Consider the following 20,625-nt stretch of genomic DNA (forward strand, 5'->3'; position numbering starts at 1 on the left):
TCTGTCTTCATGGCAGAGCATACTGAGCATATACCTGTTCCTGAACCAGGCTTTTTAGAGATGGAGGCTAGAGAGCTGAGTCAGATAGAAGTGACAAGGGATGATGTTCTAAACTGTCTGGAAAAACTGAAAGCTAACAAATCACCAGGGCCGGATGGCATCCATCCAAGAGTCCTCAAAGAACTCAAATATGAAATTGCCGACCTCCTTGCTAAAATATTTAACTTATCCCTGAAATCGGGCTCTGTACCAGAGGACAGGAGAGTAGCAAATGTAACACCGATTTTCAAAAAGGGATTCAGGGGTGATCCGGGAAATTACAGGCCAGTTAGCCTAACATCCGTTCCTGGCAAATTGATGGAAAGCATCCTCAAGGATAAAATTGTAAAGCACCTAGAAGAACAGGCCCTGCTGGGAGTGACCCAGCATGGCTTCCGCAAAGGTAAATCTTGCCTCAACAACCTTTCGGACTTCTTTGAGAGTGTCAACGAGTGTGTGGATCAAGGTAACCAAGTTGACATAGTATACCTGGACTTCCAAAAAGCTTTTGACAAAGTTCCTCATCAAAGACTCCTGAGGAAACTTAGCAGTCATGGGATAAGGGGACAAGTACATGTGTGGATTGCTAACTGGTTGAAAGACAGGAAACAGAGGGTAGGTATAAATGGAGAGTTTTCACAATGGAGGGAAGCAAGAAGTGGGGTCCCCCAGGGATCTGTACTGGGACTGGTGCTTTTTAATTTATTCATAAATGATCTAGAAGCCAGGGTAAGTATCGAGGTGGCCAAATTTGCAGATGATACCAAACTCTTCCGGGTAGTGAAATCCAAAACGGATTGTGAGCAGCTCCAAAGGGATCTCTCTAAACTGCGGTAGTGGGCGACAAAATGGCAAATGCGGTTCAATGTTAACAAGTGTAAAGTGATGCACATTGGGACAAAAAAACCCAACTTCAAGTATATGCTGATGGGATCTGAGCTGTCGGTGACTGACAAGGAGAGGGATCTTGGGGTTGTGGTTGACAGCTCGTTGAAAGTGTCGACTCAATGTGCGGCAGCTGTGAAAAAGGCCAATTCCATGCTAGGGATAATTGGAAAGGGGATTGAAAATAAAACGGCTAACATTATAATGCCCTTATACAAAACTATGGTGCAGCCACACTTGGAGTACTGCGTACAGTTCTGGTCACCACATCTTAAAAAGGACATTGTTGAACTGGAGAAGGTACAGAAGAGGGCAACCAAGATGATCAGGGGCCTAGAGCACCTTTCTTATGAGGCAAGACTACAACACCTGGGGCTTTTTAGTTTAGAAAAAAGATGACTGCGGGGAGCTATGATAGAGGTCTATAAAATCATGCATGGTGTGGAGAAAGTGGAGAGAGAGAAATTCTTTTCCCTCTCGCATAACACTAGAACCAGGGGTCACTCCATGAATTTGATTAACAGGAGGTCTAGGACCAACAAACGGAAGTACTTTTTCACACAACGCGTGATCCACTTGTGGAACTCTCTGCCACAGGATGTGGTGACAGCCAACAACCTGGATGGCTTTAAGAGGGGTTTGGATGACTTCATGGAGGAGAGGTCTATCAATGGCTACTAGTCGGAGGGCTGTGGGCCATCTCCAGCCTCAAAGGCAGGATGCCTCTGAGTACCAGTTGCAGGGGAGTAATGGCAGGTGAGAAGGCACGCCCTCAACTCCTGTCTGTGGCTTCCAGCGGCATCTGGTGGGCCACTGTGCGAAACAGGATGTTGGACTAGATGTGCCTTGGGCCTGATCCAGCAGGGCTGTTCTTATGTTCTTAATCTGGATGTCAGTCAATATTTCCAATTTTGAAGAACAGCAGTTAGGCAGGGCAAAGCAGCCTGCATTTGGTGGCAGAGATAGAAGCACCACAAAGGAGCAGCAAATTGCCCATTATCTATTTTATTGTATTTCTAACACCAAAGGAAGCACTACTACGATCTTCTACCACAGGCATCAAAATATCTCGTACCATTTTGGGATGGATATAGGACGGGAAAGCATGCATTTTTATTTTTATTTATTTTTTACATTTTATATCCCGCTCTTCCTCCAAGGAGCCCAGAGCGGTGTACTACATACTTAGGTTTCTCCTCACAACAACCCTGTGAAGTAGGTTGGGCTGAGAGAGAAGTGACTGGCCCAGTCACCCAGCTAGTCTCATGTCTTAATGGGGATTTGGAATTTGGTTCTCCCTGGTCCTAGTCCAGCACTCTAGCCACTACACCACACTGGCTCCCTTCTGCACAGCAGAAGGGGAGAAAGTAGCTGCAGAAAAATAATATGAATGGTTTGGAAACAAACAAAACACACTCTCAGAAAACAGCTAATCTTGCCATTGAGAGGATATAGGTGCTCCCTCTTACACAGAAATTTTTTTAGCAAAAGGGCAATAGTAGTAACAGCAGTATCAGATGCATGCATGTTGGCATGTCCTTTGCTTAAGTGAATGGCAATGATCTATCATCTATATAAGGAGAATTGCTTGAGAGAGAACAGACCCCATTGATCATAAAGACTTCCACAGCAGGAGTGTACTAACAGTTACTAGGACAGCCATTCATTTAAATGATCAGGAATTCAGTAAAAAAGACAAATGGTCATTGCCTGCACAAGTCATGAGAAAGGTGTATGTCTTTTCCCTCAAAGTCAAGAACCAGTCTGAAGGGGGAAAGAAATATCATTGCCTATGACAAATTTCCCTTGCTACAGCCTCAAATGCAACACTGAAAAATAATCTGTATATGGAACCCCATACTTACAAGTTTTAATAAGCCTCTTTGGGTTTTGACAAGCAAAGACATAAGTTGCAAGTGCCCTCTTTTGCATGGTTGCTGTGGAAACCATTTAGTCTTTGACAAGCATGAAATGTTAAGCAGTGGCTTTCAGCACACAGGTCTTAGAAATCAGGACTTCTTCTTCAAGATTATGCACTGAGTGTTTTAAGATGGTTAAGTCATTAGTACTTCTGGTGAAACCTTACAGAATTGTTCCAAGTGGATTTATCTTGTGTATGTATTTGCTTTAAGTTCTGGGAGCAATTCTGGTCCTACTAAATGACGCACAGATGCTGCAGGACAGTCCAGATCACTGCCAACATGCCATTGCTCAAGTGCTCTGATCAGACACTGGAAGAGCTACTCAACTGAATACAGCAGGATTTGTTCAGCAAAATTATATAAGATTTCGTGGCTCTTAAACAACTGCAGTTTTCCCTTTAAAAGCTGCATGCAAAAATCCTTTGGATAATTATTGCTGCTGATAATATACTGAAATCTTCCCTAAGCAAAATTTCACAGGAACCAAAAAGCCCAGGGCTCATTGTATGAGGCCAGTGGCAACATGAGGAAAATCTGAACATTGACAAAGAAATTTAGCATCATTCTTGTTATTGCAGAACTGATGCAAACATATGAAACTACCTTATATGTTCAGACTATTGGTCCATCTAGCTCAGTATTCTCTACACAATGACAGACAGCAGCTCCCCAGATTTCCAAAGAGGACCCTTCCCAGCCCTAACTGAAGATACCAAAGATTAAAAATGGAAAATTCTGCATACACAGTACGTGTTCTACCATTGAGCTATGGATCTTCCTTAAAGTTTCCAGGAACTAGTTCTATAATACAATAGTCCTTGATACTGTAGAATATGTTTAACAAAAAAACATGCAAGGGTACTCCACACCCTTCAGATTCAGAAATTCTGCACAGTGAATTGTATCTTAAAAGTTATACCCTGCTTTTTAGCAAAGCCCTTGAAGCTGCTTAAAGAGAAATAACAACACTCAAATATTCAATCTGATTCCCAGCTTCAACATAGTAAGTTTTTTCAACACCTTGTATCAAAGTAACCTCAGAAAATTTTCAGTTCTAGCCTCCAAGGTGTATGCTACATCACCCAAAGCACAGTTTTGCTGAATTCCTAACAATAAACTTTCTATCCAATGTAAGGTGTCCCAGAGGTACTCAGTGGCAAATTAGAACAGCAGCATTCAATCCATTTACTCCTAAACTGGTTTGATTTCCGCATGAGAAATTAATGTTTGTGGTTTTTCATCCAGAAGTGACAGCAACAGCAACAGCATCCACATCAAGGTGGCTGATTGGCACTTAGCACACTACAGCCCTCAGTTTCATAAAGGGAAAGGGAAGTGGCTTGCTCAGAAAAGGAGGGTGACTGAGAAGTGTCATCCCCCAGTCTGCTCTGCGAGAGTAGGTGAGAAAAGGCAGTGAAACAGACTGCTGTAATAGTGCTCAGGTTAAAAAAAAAAAAAAAAAAAAGCCAGGAAACAGGAGATGTTCTAGGCAAAGCCTTTTAGGATATTACTTAAAACACCTTCTGAAGAGACGTGGAAGCCAATGAAGCAGGAGTGGGGTGCTGGACCCCAAACTGCAATTCCGGAGTGCAATCGTCACTGTCAGCCTCCTCCACAATATTGAAAATGGCTTCTGCGTGTTGGGAGGCACTATGGGATGCCATGAAATCTTGCCGAGCAACGTGTTGGATGGACAGGTCACTGTGGCTGAGCAGCCGCTTTGCATCACTCCCGATACAGGGCGGAAGCAAACAGAGGCTGTCACCCAGAGGCGTATCTAGGGAAAATAGCACCTAGGGCAAGCACTGAAATTGTGCCCCTTGTCCAAACATCTGACACCCATCTTTCAGATAACTTGACCATCATATCAACTCAAAAATACAAGTCAAGATTGTTAATCTTTTAATTTTTCAAAAACTATTCAGAAGTGGATGTAGCCAGACCAAAAAATGCTGGAAAACTACAAATTTCAGTATGCTGGGGCTCATGAAATACCCAAATACTATGTGGAGGTGTACTTGGAAAACTAAACAGAAGTGCCTGTTTAATTCTCTACTATGCATTGTAGCATCACTATTTACATACGTTTTAAAAATAAATGGAGAATTTGACTTTTCCCAGATACTCTGAAAATAATTAAAGGATATGCAGAGTAAACTGTGTCACTGCTTGGAACATGTTCTAGTATATCAGAAAGACAGTTAAAATGAGAGAAAGAGAGAAAGGAAGGAAGGAAGGAAGGAAAAGATATTTTAAAAGACCGCTGAAAACAAAGTGGCTGCCGCACATGCTCAAATGGCCTCTGCGAGGACTAGCATGGCCTAGGGCCTTGCAGAGGCCATTTGAGCATGCACGGTGGCCATTTTGCTTTCAGTGGCCATTTTTTAAAAATTAATTTTAAAAAATGGTGCCCCCCCTTCAAGTGGTGCCCAGGCCATGTGCCCTGCCTGCCCTACACTAGATACGCCCCTGCTGTCACCAGAGTTCTTTGTTTCAGCTCCAACTGCTTTTCCACCCAGAGCAGCCACTTTGCCACGCTTCAAGCTTGAAAGTGGACAGATGATGGAGGATGGGGAGCAACTAGCAGCACTTACCAGCCTCAAGACCAACTGCTTTCCCACTCTAAGAAAGGAGGGGGAAGTACAGGAAACCAAGGCAAGGAGAGGAATGGTTGTCTCTTTGAGAACACTCTTTTTTTCCAGGCTTTGGTGTCAGCACACCTTAAATCCACAGCCAGTCCCTGCCTTAAATGATGTCTCTCCCAGAAAAGAAATAAGCTGCCTAATTAAAATTCAAACAATGTAGCGATCACTTGTATATGAACAATGCCAGAACCCTGCTGTCTTCTAGCTAGGCAGTATCCGTCCGTGAGCTGAGGAGAGCCCCTCCCCATGGTGTCATTCTTGCTGATGGATCCTGCTAGTCCAACAAGAGAAGGTACTTGCTCACACTGGAACCAGCAGAGAAAGGCATTTTTAGCCAACTTCTTGAAAACCCACAAAGAGTGAGCTTGGCAGGCTTCTCCAGAGAGTTGTGTGAAAGGAAGAACACCAAACAGTGAATGTAGTGTGAAAGGAAACACTAAGATGGCACTATTCCTTGTATGCACTCTCCTTTAGAAGACGGGAGATTGTAAGCAATTCCACCTTCTTGATCTCTAGAAATGACTACTCTGGGTCCTAAATTGTATAGAACTTGAAGAAGTCAGAAACAGAATTTTGAAATGTGCCTGAAAATGAACTGGAAGTCACTGTAATTCTTTAAGAACAGGTTAATAATTTCTCTGCAGCCAGATCCAGTTAATATCTTGGCCACCATATTCTGAACCAACTAAACAATATTGCTTTTAGAACTTTGTTGAAAAGCAGTGTATTAGCAGCAGCAGTGCAGGCATGCACCAAGAGATCGAATTCTCAGTTCTATTTATTGCATAATTAGTATCCCATCCCACCCGCCCTCGCCCCCGGTAGAGACATCAAAGCTCTATATATTATTATTTAACATATTATTTAAAATATATATTTTAATATATTATTTAAATTATATTTAATATGTATAAGATATATTTAAAATATATCTGTAAAACCTCCCAAAACAATCATAAAAACAGACACATTCATTTTTAAAAAATCATAAACACTCCAGTCATCAGCATGCTAAAAATCTGAGTAGGCTATGCAATTGTTGTTAATTCTTTAATATCATTAGGAGTGTGATATAATTCTGAAACACATACCTTAAAGTTCTTCTGAGACTCTGGTGTAGGGCTGTCTAGATCTATCAGCTTCTTCAACTCTTCCTCAATGTTTGACTTAGATGCTCGCTTTGGTGAGGCTCGAAGATCTCTGGCTGATGCACGCAACCGAGGATGCGTCATTTCATTACCATCACTCTGGTGACGTCTTTAAAGAAAGGAAGATAAAAAATCAGAAATCAAGGCTGATGGGACAAGCCTCTTCCAACATTCTCTAGATTTTCAGGGTAAAGGTTTTGATAGAAAGTGAGTTGGATGGGTGGAGAGACTGGAGGAATTCAATTTTATAACACAGATCCATATAATAAGAAATACCTGTTTAAAGGAATAAGCTTATTAGGAACACCATTCATTCATTCATTCATTCATTCATTCATTCATTCATTCAATTTGTACACCACCCCAAACCTTAGTCTCTAGGTGGCTTATATCATCATAAAACAAATTAAAACAGGAATTAAAACTTTAAATTTAAATTTTTGTGGTTTTAAAGTAAAGACTTGTGGTTTTAAATTTAAAACCACAAGTCTAGTTAAAAGCTTGGGTGAACAAATGTGTCTTTGGAGCGCATTCCAGAGTCTCACCAGATGAGCTGGTGGCAACTGCAGATGAACCTCTCCAGATGATCTCAATAGGCGATGAGGCTCATAGTGAAGATGATGTTTTCTTAAACACCCTAGGCCTAAGCTGTTTAGGCTTTATAGGTTATAACCAACACCTTGTATTTTGCCTGGAAACATACTGATATCCAGTGTAGTTCTTTTAACATAGGAGTAATATGGTCTCTTTGAGATGACCTAGAGACCAACCTGGCTGCCACATTCTGTATCAACTGCAGTTTACAGACTACGTACAAAGACAGCCTCACACCGAGCGCACTGCAGTAGTCAAGTCTGGAGGTTACCAGCATATGTACCACTGTTCTTTCACCTCAAGAAATTGGCTTATCAGCCAAAGCTGATAGAAAGCACCTCTGGCCATTGCCTCAACCTGAGACACCAGGGGGAGGTTTGGATCCAGAAGCACTCCCAGACTGTACTGTTCCTTCTGGGAAAGTGTAACCCTCATTCAGAACCGGCAGATCAAAATTGTCTCCTGAGTTCCAACCCCGCATAATAAGTACCTCTGTCTTATTTGGATTCAGTCTCAGTTTGTTATCCCTCACCCAGACCATCACTGCCTGCAGGCAGCATTTAGGGAGGTTATGCCTTCTCCTGATGATGTTGACATGGAGAAATGGATTTGGGTGTCGTCAGCACACTGATAAACCCTGCACCAAATATCCTGATGATCTCTCCCAACAGTTTCATGTTATCTATCACTAATAAGCTCATCATAATAGCAGCAACTCTGGTGACATCACCACCAGGAGGGCTGCTCAGCTCCTCCCGTAGTTAAGACAACTGAAATCTGCTCATCACCTTGGATCACTTGTCCCTGCCCTCCCACTGCCTAGAATAAAAATGTATGGCCACCAAAGTGTTGGCCAAGACTTGCAGAGGCTTTCCCACTATCCACTGCATCTCATTAATTTCATTTGACTGTGCTCTTATCTTGCTCTGTCTGCCCCAGAACCAAGTCATCATCCCAGGTATGCACTTTTTAAAAAGTGCAGCCTTGACATGGCCATGTGTCTTAAATTTCCGTTTTTGGCAATCTATACCCTAGTATGATTTGTTTATTTCACTATGTCTCTAAAGTTTGGCCTGTGACTGGCTTTTGATCTTATTTTCATTTCACCCATGATGGTAGTCTACATCCAAGCCCATCCTGACTTCAATTATAATTGTGGCTCTCCACATAATGGCTCTCTATATGTCAGAGCTAACAGACTAATCAGTACGTTCTTTTGAAATGCATAACAGACAACAACTTTTCTGAACATCTTTGAAGGTACATATTTACAAAACAGTGATGCTGTAATTTACTTTTCCAGTATTCCTTTTGGCACTGTTGAAGAATCATTGGCATTACCAGTTACTGTATTGGAGATATATTATGATTTTCTTTGACTGGTCTTTGTGTGTAATAAAGATTAGATATATTGAGCATTACCTGGAAAGGATTGTCCTTCATGATGTGTCTCATATCAACACTTGGGGATTTCTGACTAACAATGATTTGAAACACCTCTAGCTTCATTTCAGTCTCTACTACAAAGAACCAATTCTTCTAAACAAAGTCACACAAGAGCTTTCAAATATATTCTCTCAAAGTCACCCAAGATCTCAGCCCTCAAAACTTAGGTGAATGCATTAAAACTATTTGAGGTGAAAAGAATCCCAAATATTATTGAGTGGAGTGTTCCATATTTGAGTTCATTTAAAAAAAAATTGCCATAGGGAAAAATGAGAATTGAAGAGAGGGAATGTGTTTCCCAATTCACTGAACAATTTTAATTCAATTATTTGAACACCCTGATACACTTCAACAGACAATGGCAATCTCCCTATAGAATTCTTAAAGAGTTTTTCCTTTACAACAGCTTTGGTTGGCTTAAATCACTATTCTATCTAAATTGCTGGAATTTTACATGAGGGGAAAGTCTAAGCTTTAGAGGATCCTTCACACTGAAATTAACATCCACCAAAATAGAAACCAAATGCTCTTACTTTCTTGAATCCATAAACCCCACAGAGTTTATTGTCCCTTCAGGTTTTTTCCATCCAATCAGGTACTTGCTAGTAGCACCCTGGCGTGGGTAGAAAGTCCTAGGTCCAGAGGAGGAGGAAGAGGAGGAGAAAGAAGGCGCAAGCTGTGGAGAAGTGGCAGAATGAAGTTCTTCTTTAGGTGAACTTCTGGCACTTGTGAAAACAACAGGGCTGGCAGAATGTCGGGAACCCATGGTACTGGGAGAGAAGCACAACAAACACAAAGCTTGACTTAAGTGTGCATATTTACAGTGCAGGCAATTAATTTCAAAGGTGCATTCTGACACATGCACACAAGTTTTTGTTAGGTGGAATTTAACCTATTACAACTTAATGCCTTCTACTAGTACTTGCAAACTAAAAGGATTCACCACATCAAAATAGAGGCACAGAAAGATGGACAAACTTTATATACTAGTAGACACATCCAGGCCTAATCCATCTTTAGCATCAACCTTAGCAATAGTAAGAAACTATTTTACAGACTAATTGGCACCTTGCTAAAAGAGCACTGCTATGAATGAAAACAAAGTTACAATTTGGGAAGGGTGCGTAAGTGCATGTACAAACATGAGTGTGTTTATGACAGCATGCTGTGACAACTCCAAGTTCTTGGTATTCAGTGCTTTCATTTGGCTTTTAGGTATACAAATCCTCATAGCTAACACATCTAGAACAATAATTAGTGTACAGGTTTCACAGGTCATGGATTGTATGCCCCACAACTCCCCCAGTTTCTCCTGTAGCACCCAATTCTCTATCTTTAGTACTTACCTTCAAGCTTTTGTTTCCACCCCCCACGCCCTGATTTAATTTAAAGCCTAGAACTAAAGCCTCAGGTTTATCAAGTTTCTGCCCAACTTTCCCCCCTGTCCTCATAAGGTACAACTCCTATTATCCCAGTAATCCTTCATTAAGGAAGATTAGACCATAGTCCCAGAAACCACATCTCTCATTGATACCATCTGTGTACCTGTCATTCACCTGGAGCAGACTTCTCTTTATTTGTAGTGTTCTACATTTTACAGGAATTGACAAGACCCCCACTTGACTGCCAAGGCCCTTCACCTTCCTTTTCAGAGCCTCATAATTGGATGTGATACGTTCATTCTGTGCCTGTTAGTGTCATTTGTTCCCATGTGGATAAGCAAGAAGAGATAATGATCAGTGAGCTTGAGAAGTCTTGGCAACCTAACCATCACATCCTGGATCCACACACCAGGGTTTGGGCACACTTCATGGGGTAACAGGTCTGGTCAGCACATAGCCACCTTCATACCTCTCAATGGGGAGTCACCAACCACCCATCATCCTTCTCCTTTTGCAGGTGAAGGTGGAGTCGCCTGCCCTTAAAGGGCTGAGAGTCTTCCTTCTCATTCACTATAGCGTGCTGTAGCTGTCCTCTAGCAATAGACAAAGTCATGCTGATTAGAAAGATACTGAAGGTGATTTCTGAGTTTCAATGGTTCGGACTGCCTTCTGATTCTCCTGCCACTCTTCTCCATGCAGTTTCCTTCTCCTTACTGACCTCTCTCCTTGACAGTCTCTTCTTGCTGTTGTCCTTGCTGCAGTGTTCCTGTGTCCTATCCAAGAACTTCTTGTCCTCGTTAATAAGGCAATGTTCAGAAACTTGCTCCTCTAGACCTCTCACTCTCTTTTCCAACACAGCAATCAGCTTATACTTGCTTCAGGTATAGCCTATTATGCTTTGAAGAAAACCAACACTACACTTATTTATTTTAAATAAATCTTATGTATTTATTATTTCTCTGTGTAAGCCGCTTTGGAAACTTTTGTTGAAAAGTGGTATATAAATATTTGTTGTTGTACACACCAAAGAGCCCTCACTGCCCATCTTCTCACCTAACATCTGCCTCCACTGATACCACGGCCCTTGTTGCTTCCTTCCTTAGTTACTCCTGTGATATGGTGCTGTTCAGGAGATATACAGCTGTGCTCCTTTTGACCCACTGGTGTGGAAGAAGCTCCTGGTGAATTCTCAGTGCTCTCTGGCACCTTCAGCAGAGGCGGATGGGCGAATATGCAATGAGCTGCTGCCTCCTACGACCTTGGCCTGCTGATGAAGGAAGCATGGAGTAACAAGAAATCCAAGCCTCAGTGAGGCTGCAATTTCTGGAATCTTCAGAAGAGGCTGCTGGAAGAATATAAAGACGAGCTGCAGCCTCCCTATCTTTACATAAGGCATTGGCTTGAGAAAGTATTCCGAGTGGAAATTGTAACATGGAAAGTTGTCCTAGGAAATTACTCACTGGGACTCATCCTGGAATTGTCCTGTTAATTATTGATTATAATCTACAGTAAAGATTCGTACACATTCACTGGTGGACTTGTTTTGCTGCTCCAAGGCTAGACCAGGTGTAGAAGGTTTCATTGGATGTAGCTGCCCAGGTTATTCTGCTACTTTCAACACCATGCTTCTACAACTGAGATATCCTCCCTGCTATTCAGCACTATAGTAAATAATAGACAGAATAGCTTTTCTGTTCTGTGATGACAAGGCTCCTCTTCATAGTACATCAACTGACTTTACAGAGGGATTCCAAGAGGTTCCACCTCTTTACAGTTTCAAATATTTTCCATTCTATAGCTTCCTGCCTGTTTATGCTTCACTTAAGAAATATTCCTACAAATGAAGTTTACCACTATTGCCACAGCAGCAACAAAAATTCCTGTATGTATTATATTAAACCCATATATAAAGCAAACCCCTGCAAAGCAAACAAACCACTGCAAGCAAACCAATGTGTTGGTGGAAAACATTCAGCAACACAATAAATGCTTGGGGTTGTCCTTTTGATGTACATCAAGACCTTATCTCAAACTGAAATCCAGGGAGTGAGGATCCTATCGGGACTGTATAATCTTTCTATTACATGCAGGGCCATAATCAGTGCTGCTACAGTTCTGTCTAAGAAAGAAGTCCAGTTTAACATGTCAGACATTTAAGAAAAAATTCAAAGTCTCTTTCCAAATACGGATCACCTGTTACTCTCAACATGAAACAGAAGAAGATGTTGCAATCATCTAACACAGAGGTTCTTGAAGTTGGTATCCCAGGTGGTGTTCAACTCCCATCATCCTTAACCACAATGCCCATTGGCTGTTATGGCTGGGGATGGTGGGAGTTGTTTGAGAACTCCTGATCTAACTGATACACTCCCACAAATAATTCAAGGTTGAAAAGGCACAAACCAAATAAATAAAGTTGCGTTATTGTACTTGTCTTCAAGTCAGCTTCACAAGGCAAGGAATTAAAAGAAACATCCATAAGGAATTGGTAATTAATTAATAGAAGAATGTTCATTATTTTCAGGCCAGCTATTGATTTTAATGTTTTATTTATTTGTATTGTTGTTTTATAATTGTGAACCACCCTGAGACTTTGGTTTGGGGTGGTATAGAAATGTATTAAATAATTAAATAATACCATGCACAATTTAAGTTTGTGATTCTGTCACTAGTGATTGTATGGATTAGACAACAAACTTCTGACTGTCTTTCACACATGTTTTGTAAATTGTGTGAAAGCAGTGGCTTTGAAATGGGGATAAAAAGGAGGTTGTATGCCCCTCTTGCTCAGAAACATTTCAGTACCTCTCTCACACCTCCAGAAAAAGCTTACATAGGTTTGGCCCCTCTAGAACAGTTTATCATGATGCACAACGTTACTCCCTCTTCTCACTGTGCAGAAATGGAAGCAGTTTGTGCTCATACATGGGGAGAGAGCTGGAGCACATCCACAATAAATTCAGAAGTGTTTTATTTAAAAAACTCTTAAATTTTTTTTTTTTAAAAAATCAACACCCTTACAAAAACAATATATTTCAGGGAAAGCCAAGAGTATCCAAAAAAGAAGTATGGTTAATCCAAATAAGCCACTGATAAAAAATTGAAAATATAATACATTTTATCACAGCAAAAGCTACAATTGAGGCTAAAACCTCTCTTTATATTAACCAGGACTTATTCAAGGCTTTGCTATTAGGGCAACAGGCCCTATTCAGTCCCAGCAGCTGCTGCTGGTGTCTGCCTTGTGTTTCTTTTTAAATTGTGAGTTCTTTGGGAGAAAGGGAATCATTTATTATTATTTGAAATATGTATGGAGAACAGAGGGCGCTGGCAGGTACATATGGTGAACTAAGTCCGACAGGTACCCCAACCCCAAGCATCTTGAATCTAGCCCAGAAGTGGACTGGTAACCAGTGAACTTGCTGCAGGATGGGTGTAACACTCATGAAGCAACTTGCACTCACAAGCATTCTTGTGGCAGCATTCTGGACCAGATGAAGCTTCTGAAACATCTTAAGGGGCAGCTCCACATCGAGTCCATTTCAGGAGTCCAATATGGATATCACCAAAGCATGGGTGACTGAGGTCCAAGCAGGGCTGCAGCTGGTGTACCACCCGTAGCTGGTACACTTCTGCACACCACCATCATCTGCACCTCCCAGTGTTGAGTTGAGGAACACCCACAAGCTGCAGACTTTGTCTTTTGGAGGGAGTGTGATCCTGGCCAATACCAGAGTTATCTCACAACTTGGATAATCAGTTTTACCAACCCAGAGCACTTCTGACTAATCTGAATTAAATTTCAGCTTGTTTGCCTCCATCCAGCCCAGAACAGCCTCCAAACTTGGGTTCAGAACATCCACTACCTCCCTGGTATCTGTTGACTTAGATGACAGGTAGAACTGCATACTGCATACAATTCATTTGCATACTGATGACACTGATGCATACATTTGCATACTGATGACACCGCAGCCCAAACCCATGGATGACCTTTCCCAATAGTTTCATGTAGATGTTAAACAGCATAGGGGACAGCATAGATCCCTGCAGCACCTCATAGGCCAGGGGGTGGAGTAGGCATCCCCCAGCACCACCTTCTGAGTACGAAAACTACAGGTTGGAGCGGAGCCACTGTATAACTGTGTCCCCAAATTCCAACCTAGAGACACAACCCAGAAGGATACCATGGTTGATGGTATCAAAAATAACCATCTTCTTCCTTTTTAATATAAATCGCTTTTGGTTCAAAAATGTTTTATAAATAATAGTAAAATAATATTAGCAGCAGCAGCAACAACAAAGGCACCCAAGATTGGGAAACCCTGGAACAGGTGGACTAAAGATTTATATGTAAAGATTTGTTGAGATAGCAAATAAATGCTGATCTCTTAGCCAGGGTGAATCTTTATTGGTATTACTAAATGTTATGCCAGTAATTACAGATAGAGAATTTGCACAAATAATTTGAAGGTGTAAGCCTGATGGCAGCTGATGCACCATGAAGACCATTTTTAGTAGCAGTTGAAAACTCTTGTGTTTGTATTCATCTCATTTTCTATTTCATCTCTGTGAGTCAGCCAAAATGTAATGCTAAATGAACAAACAGCTAAAATCTCAGCTGTAAACTGTATGAGAGATGATTTGTCATGAGACAAATGAAGGGTGACATGGGAACCTCTTCCCCCCAAAGATTGACTAACACAAATGCATAAAGTGCACGGAAGAGAAACTTTGAAAGAAGCTTGCTTAAAAACCCAGAAGTTGTATGCTTCTGAAAACAAGAAATAAGGATCAATTGCCATGATTTGCAAAAGTCTATGATCTACTATATCATGTGGAGCAAACCTAAAGCCCCTGTAATAGCCAGTTCAATTCTGTATATAAAAATCTAGCCCTCTATCGATGTTACTCATCCAGATCTAATCCAAAAATATGGACTAAAATGCACCAGCCTTAACTATGGTTAATGCTAAGCACATTTTAAATTTAGGGCTGGTGGGTGTGTGGGGGAAATCTTAGTGAGAGAAGGAAAGGAACATGTGCTCTTGCAGCCTCCTTCAATTCCTTAACTATGGTTAAGGGACTGGGAGTATCACATTTGTACTGGCCTTCTACATATACAGTGTTTTGTGTGCACTATTACACTTTGTGTCATGCTCAGATCCAGACATCTATGTGCGCTCATATTTCCTGCAATAAAGAACACAGATACTCATCTGCAAAAGAAAAAACTCATTTTCCTTTTTCAAAACCTCTCCAGAGTGTCTCTTTTTAGAAGCACAGAGTTGCCAAGAAATGTGGATATGTCATTTTCCTGAACACCCACTCCTCACATCTGACAGATTAGAAATACAAACATAAATTGGAAAAAGTTACCTTGCATGGGAAACAGCATCACTAAGGCTAAAAGCACTGCTCTCTCTTGTTAAAGGGTTGGAGGCTGGTTGACTTTTGGTATGAATATCCAAACTTAATGAAGATTCTGTCTTCCTGTCCATCATGTGGCTCTCTTTTTCTAAAGTCCGGTCTGCAATGGAAACTACTTCACTAGAACTGTGCCATAGTGGTGCCACTTTCTCTTTTATAAGTCCTGCTCGAGGAGATGTTGCTGAGTTGCCCAGGGAAGCTGTGCTACTGTGACTGGGGCCATATGAAGTAGTATCGATGCCACTGTCAGCAGACGTGCCTTGAAGATAGTTGTAGCTGTTCAGCTCTGACTCAGTCCTGTCTCCACTGTCATACCACTTTTCTTCACTATGGACACTAGAGGCATTGCTGGACAGTGTGTTACTGCTTGAATGGCTGGAGTAGTGGCTATCAGACTGCAAAATAAAATGTGAATTAAATTCAAGAATTTGGGGGTAAAGAATATATAATGGGGGAACAGTAAATTAAGGAAGATCCAGAGTACACATGCTCAAGGATCTCACCTGGAAGTGCTCTATGCCTCCCAAATATATGTCCCTGAGGATTGTGAGACCCTCAATGATATAATTTCAAGTGGCATAGGGCACTTCCAGGGAAAGGGAGGTTGTCAAAATCCCTCCACTGCCGTCCCACAATTAAAATATACTGCCAAAAACTTACGTCTACGTTCATAATATGTATGAAATATGTAAAGCGTATCCTGTGTTTATGATATGCAATTTATTTATTCATCAAACCTACGGTCTTTGAACAATTTGAGGAGAATTTCCAGTCATTATGCTAGTTCCCTTTAGGGAACAAGTGCGTTGTTCTCTGCAAATTATTAGAGGGACGTTTCTATGCATTTCACACAATAATGTGTCCTAGCTAGCCAGTTCCTAAACTTCTATACCAGAAGGGAGAAGGATTCATTCAAAGGAGAATTTAAATACCAAGAAAAGGAAGGACAACGTAAGTATATATATGAGGCTATTGATAGAATTCTGAAGGTACACAGGGGTTAATTCCATCAGACTTCTCAGGCTGCCCTGTAAAAGACATCAAATCTTGCATGTGTAAAATGGAAGTAGCTAGAGAGATTTGAACAGGAATTTTACTGCTGGAATAAGTCTTGGCCTATCACAATATAATGTATTTGAGTTGGCCGCAAAATATTTCTATTAATATATTTTATATTAAAGCTGCAGTTAGTTCTTCTAATACTGAGGTCAGCACTGCTACTACATCCTCCAACTCTAACAAGGAAGTAGAGTATGGGGAAAGTGCAGGCTTTGAAAGGATTTTTTAATCTTTGAAGAACTGCTGAAGGAGCAAAGCACTTAAAAAGAAACACAGTTAAGTAACAATTCTGCAAGCCAACTTACATGGCCCTGCTTATTCGGAGACAGGTGAACAACTGGATCCTGCCTCATCAGTCTTCCAGTGGGGCTCTCTCTGAAGGATGGCAGCACCTTTGACACTGCGGGGAGATGGCATGTTGGTTCTGCAATATAGCAGGCAATCAATACAGCATTTGCCTTCAGGAAGCCCATGGAGCTACTGGTCAGTGCTAATAAAAGCCTGTTCTGTAACAACTGTACATCTGCCAAGCACCTGAGCAGGAATATGCCATCCTTTCACTTCTTGGACTAATGTTGCTGACCTGATACTGCTTGTCTAAATCTGAATAATCCCAATTGTTTTGAACAAGAGAAAGAGAGTGCTCTTTATAAATCTGAACTTCATTAATGCAGGCAACCAGTACGACAGACTGGCAAGCAGCACTGTGACATGTCTTCCCACTAAAACGGTAAGTTCTTTCTACCCCTTCCATTTTCTTCATGTTGATATTGGGCCACTTTACCTTCCACAGCAGAACCCTTTGGCAGCTGAGTGTTCAGTGCCAATATCAACACATAGCCAAGGATCTGCAGAAATAATTCTGAAAAATATTAACTTTACATGTGTTGTTACCATCTCAACAGTATAAAAACACATGCGATTAAAGGACTCTGCCCAAATGGAAACTACAGATCAGTATAATCACAGGTTTTTCCAGTTAAGCAGATATGAGGTGGGGAGGGGAATTGCCAGATGGCTTTAATAATAAGCCACAGCTCACTGAGCCTCTGAAGTTACTAGAACAAAGTATATATTTTGAATCTAAGAATTGTATTTCATTTCCCAAGCTCCTGAGGCACTGACTGAATACTTCAATCTATGTTACAGCCTACCTTACTTACACAGTAGTGGCCTGCTGAGATGGCAAGAATGACATCAAGTGTGTGTTCAGGTTTTTGTGATAGCATTGTCTAGCATTCAGCTGATGTTTTTCTAGCATTCAACTCAGCTAGCAGAACAATGTCACACACACAAAATCTGTCAATTATCAGTACCTGGGAGATTAGGAAGAAATTTCCAATTCGCTTATCCCCAGAAAACCACACAACCTTTTAACCTTTCAGATCAGCATCACAAGAAAGGTAACTTGTATTTAGGTAACTTGTATTTGTATTTGTAACCTGTGAAAGGTAACTTGTATTTATTTAGGCTCTTATCGGTCTTCCAAGTGTTAGGCACAGGTGTTCTATGCAGAAGCTGCGTCTGGCCTGTGCAAAGTCTTAATTTTGGAAAGTTTGGCTCTGTCTCAGAATTATTTTGGTTTTATTTCTTACATACCAAACCCATCCATCAACTTCTGTTCTTTGACTATATTCTCAAGGTACAGTACTGAACATTACATGGTCATTTAATCCGGATAAGAGGTCATGCTATGGACCTCCCAGATTCATCTTCGATCCCAGCCTAGATGTACTGTCTTAGGTGTACTGAGCACCACAAAACCAGACTCTCAATGTTAGGATCCCTGACTAAAGTTAATCAGACTGAATCAGTGTCACTGCTAAAATGAAACTACAAGAAAAACCCTATCAATGCAAAAGCCTCAATTGGATCTGCTGGTGTCAGATCATTGCTTCAGTGCACATCAGCTATAAATGAAGAGAAACAGGTCTATTTGTTGAAACTCCAAATGAGGGTTTAACGATGCAAACTGCTAAGAACATTTTTTCTAACTTAATTGCAAGCTGCATTAAAAATATGAACACCAGCAAAAGGTATTTCACATATTTTATTTGCACTTGGGTTTTTACAACTTTAATTATATAAAAAAAATCAGCTTGTGCATATGTAGCTCTATTTAGAAAGGAAATGTCAGAAAAAAGTTATAAACAAAGTGAAAATTAAATTGTGCCAATGCTATACTAAAGAAGACGAAGACAAACTAACAGCAAGGCCAAGAAATGTGGGCCTGCCCTGCACAGTTTATTTAAAAAGTGCCCCAGAGAAACAATGAACAGATCCATTCTCAAGAGAACTTTTTCTACCTCATATTATGTTTGCAAGGCTCAAGGACACAGAGTGCAGAGTACTGTACACCTGATAGGTAATAATTCATTCTGAGTAATAAAAGTAACATTCAGACACAAAGGAATTGCTGCTTTTAAGGGGCTATACATACCATGGGTTGCCAAAGTCACCTTGTGGCAAATGCCATTTAATTTCTGCAGAAAGTAATTACTTACCCATCTGGTCAGCAATGCTATCCTCACTTCTTTGCCAACTGGGAGTAGATTTGCCACTTCCACTAGTATCAGTGTTCTGTCGGTCAATGGAGGCAGGAGATCTACGACTCATTCCAAATCTGTGGAAAACAACACAAGTCATTCTTATATCCTGCAAATGAAAAATGCTGTTTTCAACAAACATTTTCTTAGATCAAGAAGCTGTACACAAAGCACATGCGATGCAACAAAATGAGGAAAAATGTTTTTCCTATTGCCAACTGTCCTGTAAGATTTCGATGCCTATAAAGTAATAATTTGAGGATGTGGACAACATTTCCAAAGATACGGCCCAAGCAAACCCCCCCACTGAGTCATCAGCAGCACCTGAGATGACAAATACAGAACATGTCCCAACAAATGTTATACATCCTTCATATAAGGATTCTACTACCATCTGTCAAGTACAGGCAAAAGTCAGGATTTAAATGGTTAGAGGCAGAGACTTAACCAAACATGAAATGTGTGATTAGTGTCTACTCTATTCTGGCTCAGAGAAGAGTTTGAAAAATAGAACCTTAATCACATTCTTTCTGCTTCATTAACTTCTCATCTCAAAAGGTGTCACAAACCACATATATCAACACCACCACAAAGTGCTTCAACTGTATTTCTTTTTGGCTGGGGGAGGGGAAGAAAGGGAGTAGGACATACCAAAATGCTTCACCATTAATGGGCTAATAGCCTGCATAGTAGACATTCCAAATGCTATATGGAACTACACCCAGATTGGTAATCTTTTGTATTATATGCCACTGATATTTCCACTGGATAGTGGTGCAACCTAGACAAGCTCACTATGGGCAAAAGATCCATTACAGGGCAAAAGATCCTGCCCCCAGCTTGTGACCCAGTTGCTACTTTTGGCAGTTGGGGCACAGGAAGTACATAAAGCAGCTCAGCTTTCCACTTGGAAGGGGACACCACAGACACCCAACAGCTCAAGAAGTCAGTTGTAAGTAAAGAATTATTTCTAAGTCTTTATTTTGGACTTTCACCAGCATAAAGAATTATTTCAGACTTGTGCTGTTTTAAGGGCTGGAGCCTTGGGGAGCTCAGCCTCTAAAGTGAATGACACCCAGATAGTCCTGGTTGCTCCAGAGAAAGCGGCTTTTCCATTCAGAAAATTGCCCAAGACACTTATATTCACCCTCTCATGCCCTCTTATCTATTGACTACCATAACCCCTGCTAACTTGGCAAAGAGGCACCTTTTAATGTGGTGATTCTCTTTATTTAGCCGGGGGAGAGTAACTGGCCCTATCCACCCCCAGCACAGTACCTCCAGTGACTGTTGCTGGTGTCTATCTTATGTTTCTTTTTAGATTTGTGAGCCCTTTGGGGACAGGGTTCCATCTTATTTGTTTGTTATTTCTCCGTGTAAACCGCCCTGAGCCATTTTTGGAAGGGCGGTATAGAAATCGAATGAATGAATGAATGAATGAATGAATGATTAAGTTTAATATTTATCAGTTTTACATTTTAAAGTACAGGTCTTCTAAACATATGCTCAGGCAATGAAAATGAATATTT

At 40.9% G+C, this 20,625-nt stretch overlaps 1 protein-coding gene across 8 annotated transcripts in view; it reads right to left on the reverse strand.

The window, feature by feature from the left end:
- Window positions 1-20,625, reverse strand: part of SIPA1L1 (signal induced proliferation associated 1 like 1) — a 320,297-nt gene that overhangs the window by 23,048 nt on the left and 276,624 nt on the right. For 7 of the 8 annotated variants that reach the window (XM_053311160.1, XM_053311170.1, XM_053311211.1 and 4 more), the window contains 5 exons: window positions 19,055-19,173; window positions 16,856-16,974; window positions 15,441-15,886; window positions 9,213-9,449; window positions 6,583-6,748 (listed from right to left, as the gene is read on the reverse strand). In XM_053311160.1, coding sequence (XP_053167135.1) covers window positions 6,583-6,748; window positions 9,213-9,449; window positions 15,441-15,886; window positions 16,856-16,974; window positions 19,055-19,173 — 1,087 coding nt within the window. The remainder of the gene's footprint in view (window positions 1-6,582; window positions 6,749-9,212; window positions 9,450-15,440; window positions 15,887-16,855; window positions 16,975-19,054; window positions 19,174-20,625) is intronic. The other variant, XM_053311201.1, reaches the window with a different exon arrangement.

This window comes from Hemicordylus capensis, chromosome 1 (assembly GCF_027244095.1).
Source record: "Hemicordylus capensis ecotype Gifberg chromosome 1, rHemCap1.1.pri, whole genome shotgun sequence".
Lineage (NCBI taxonomy): Eukaryota > Metazoa > Chordata > Lepidosauria > Squamata > Cordylidae > Hemicordylus > Hemicordylus capensis.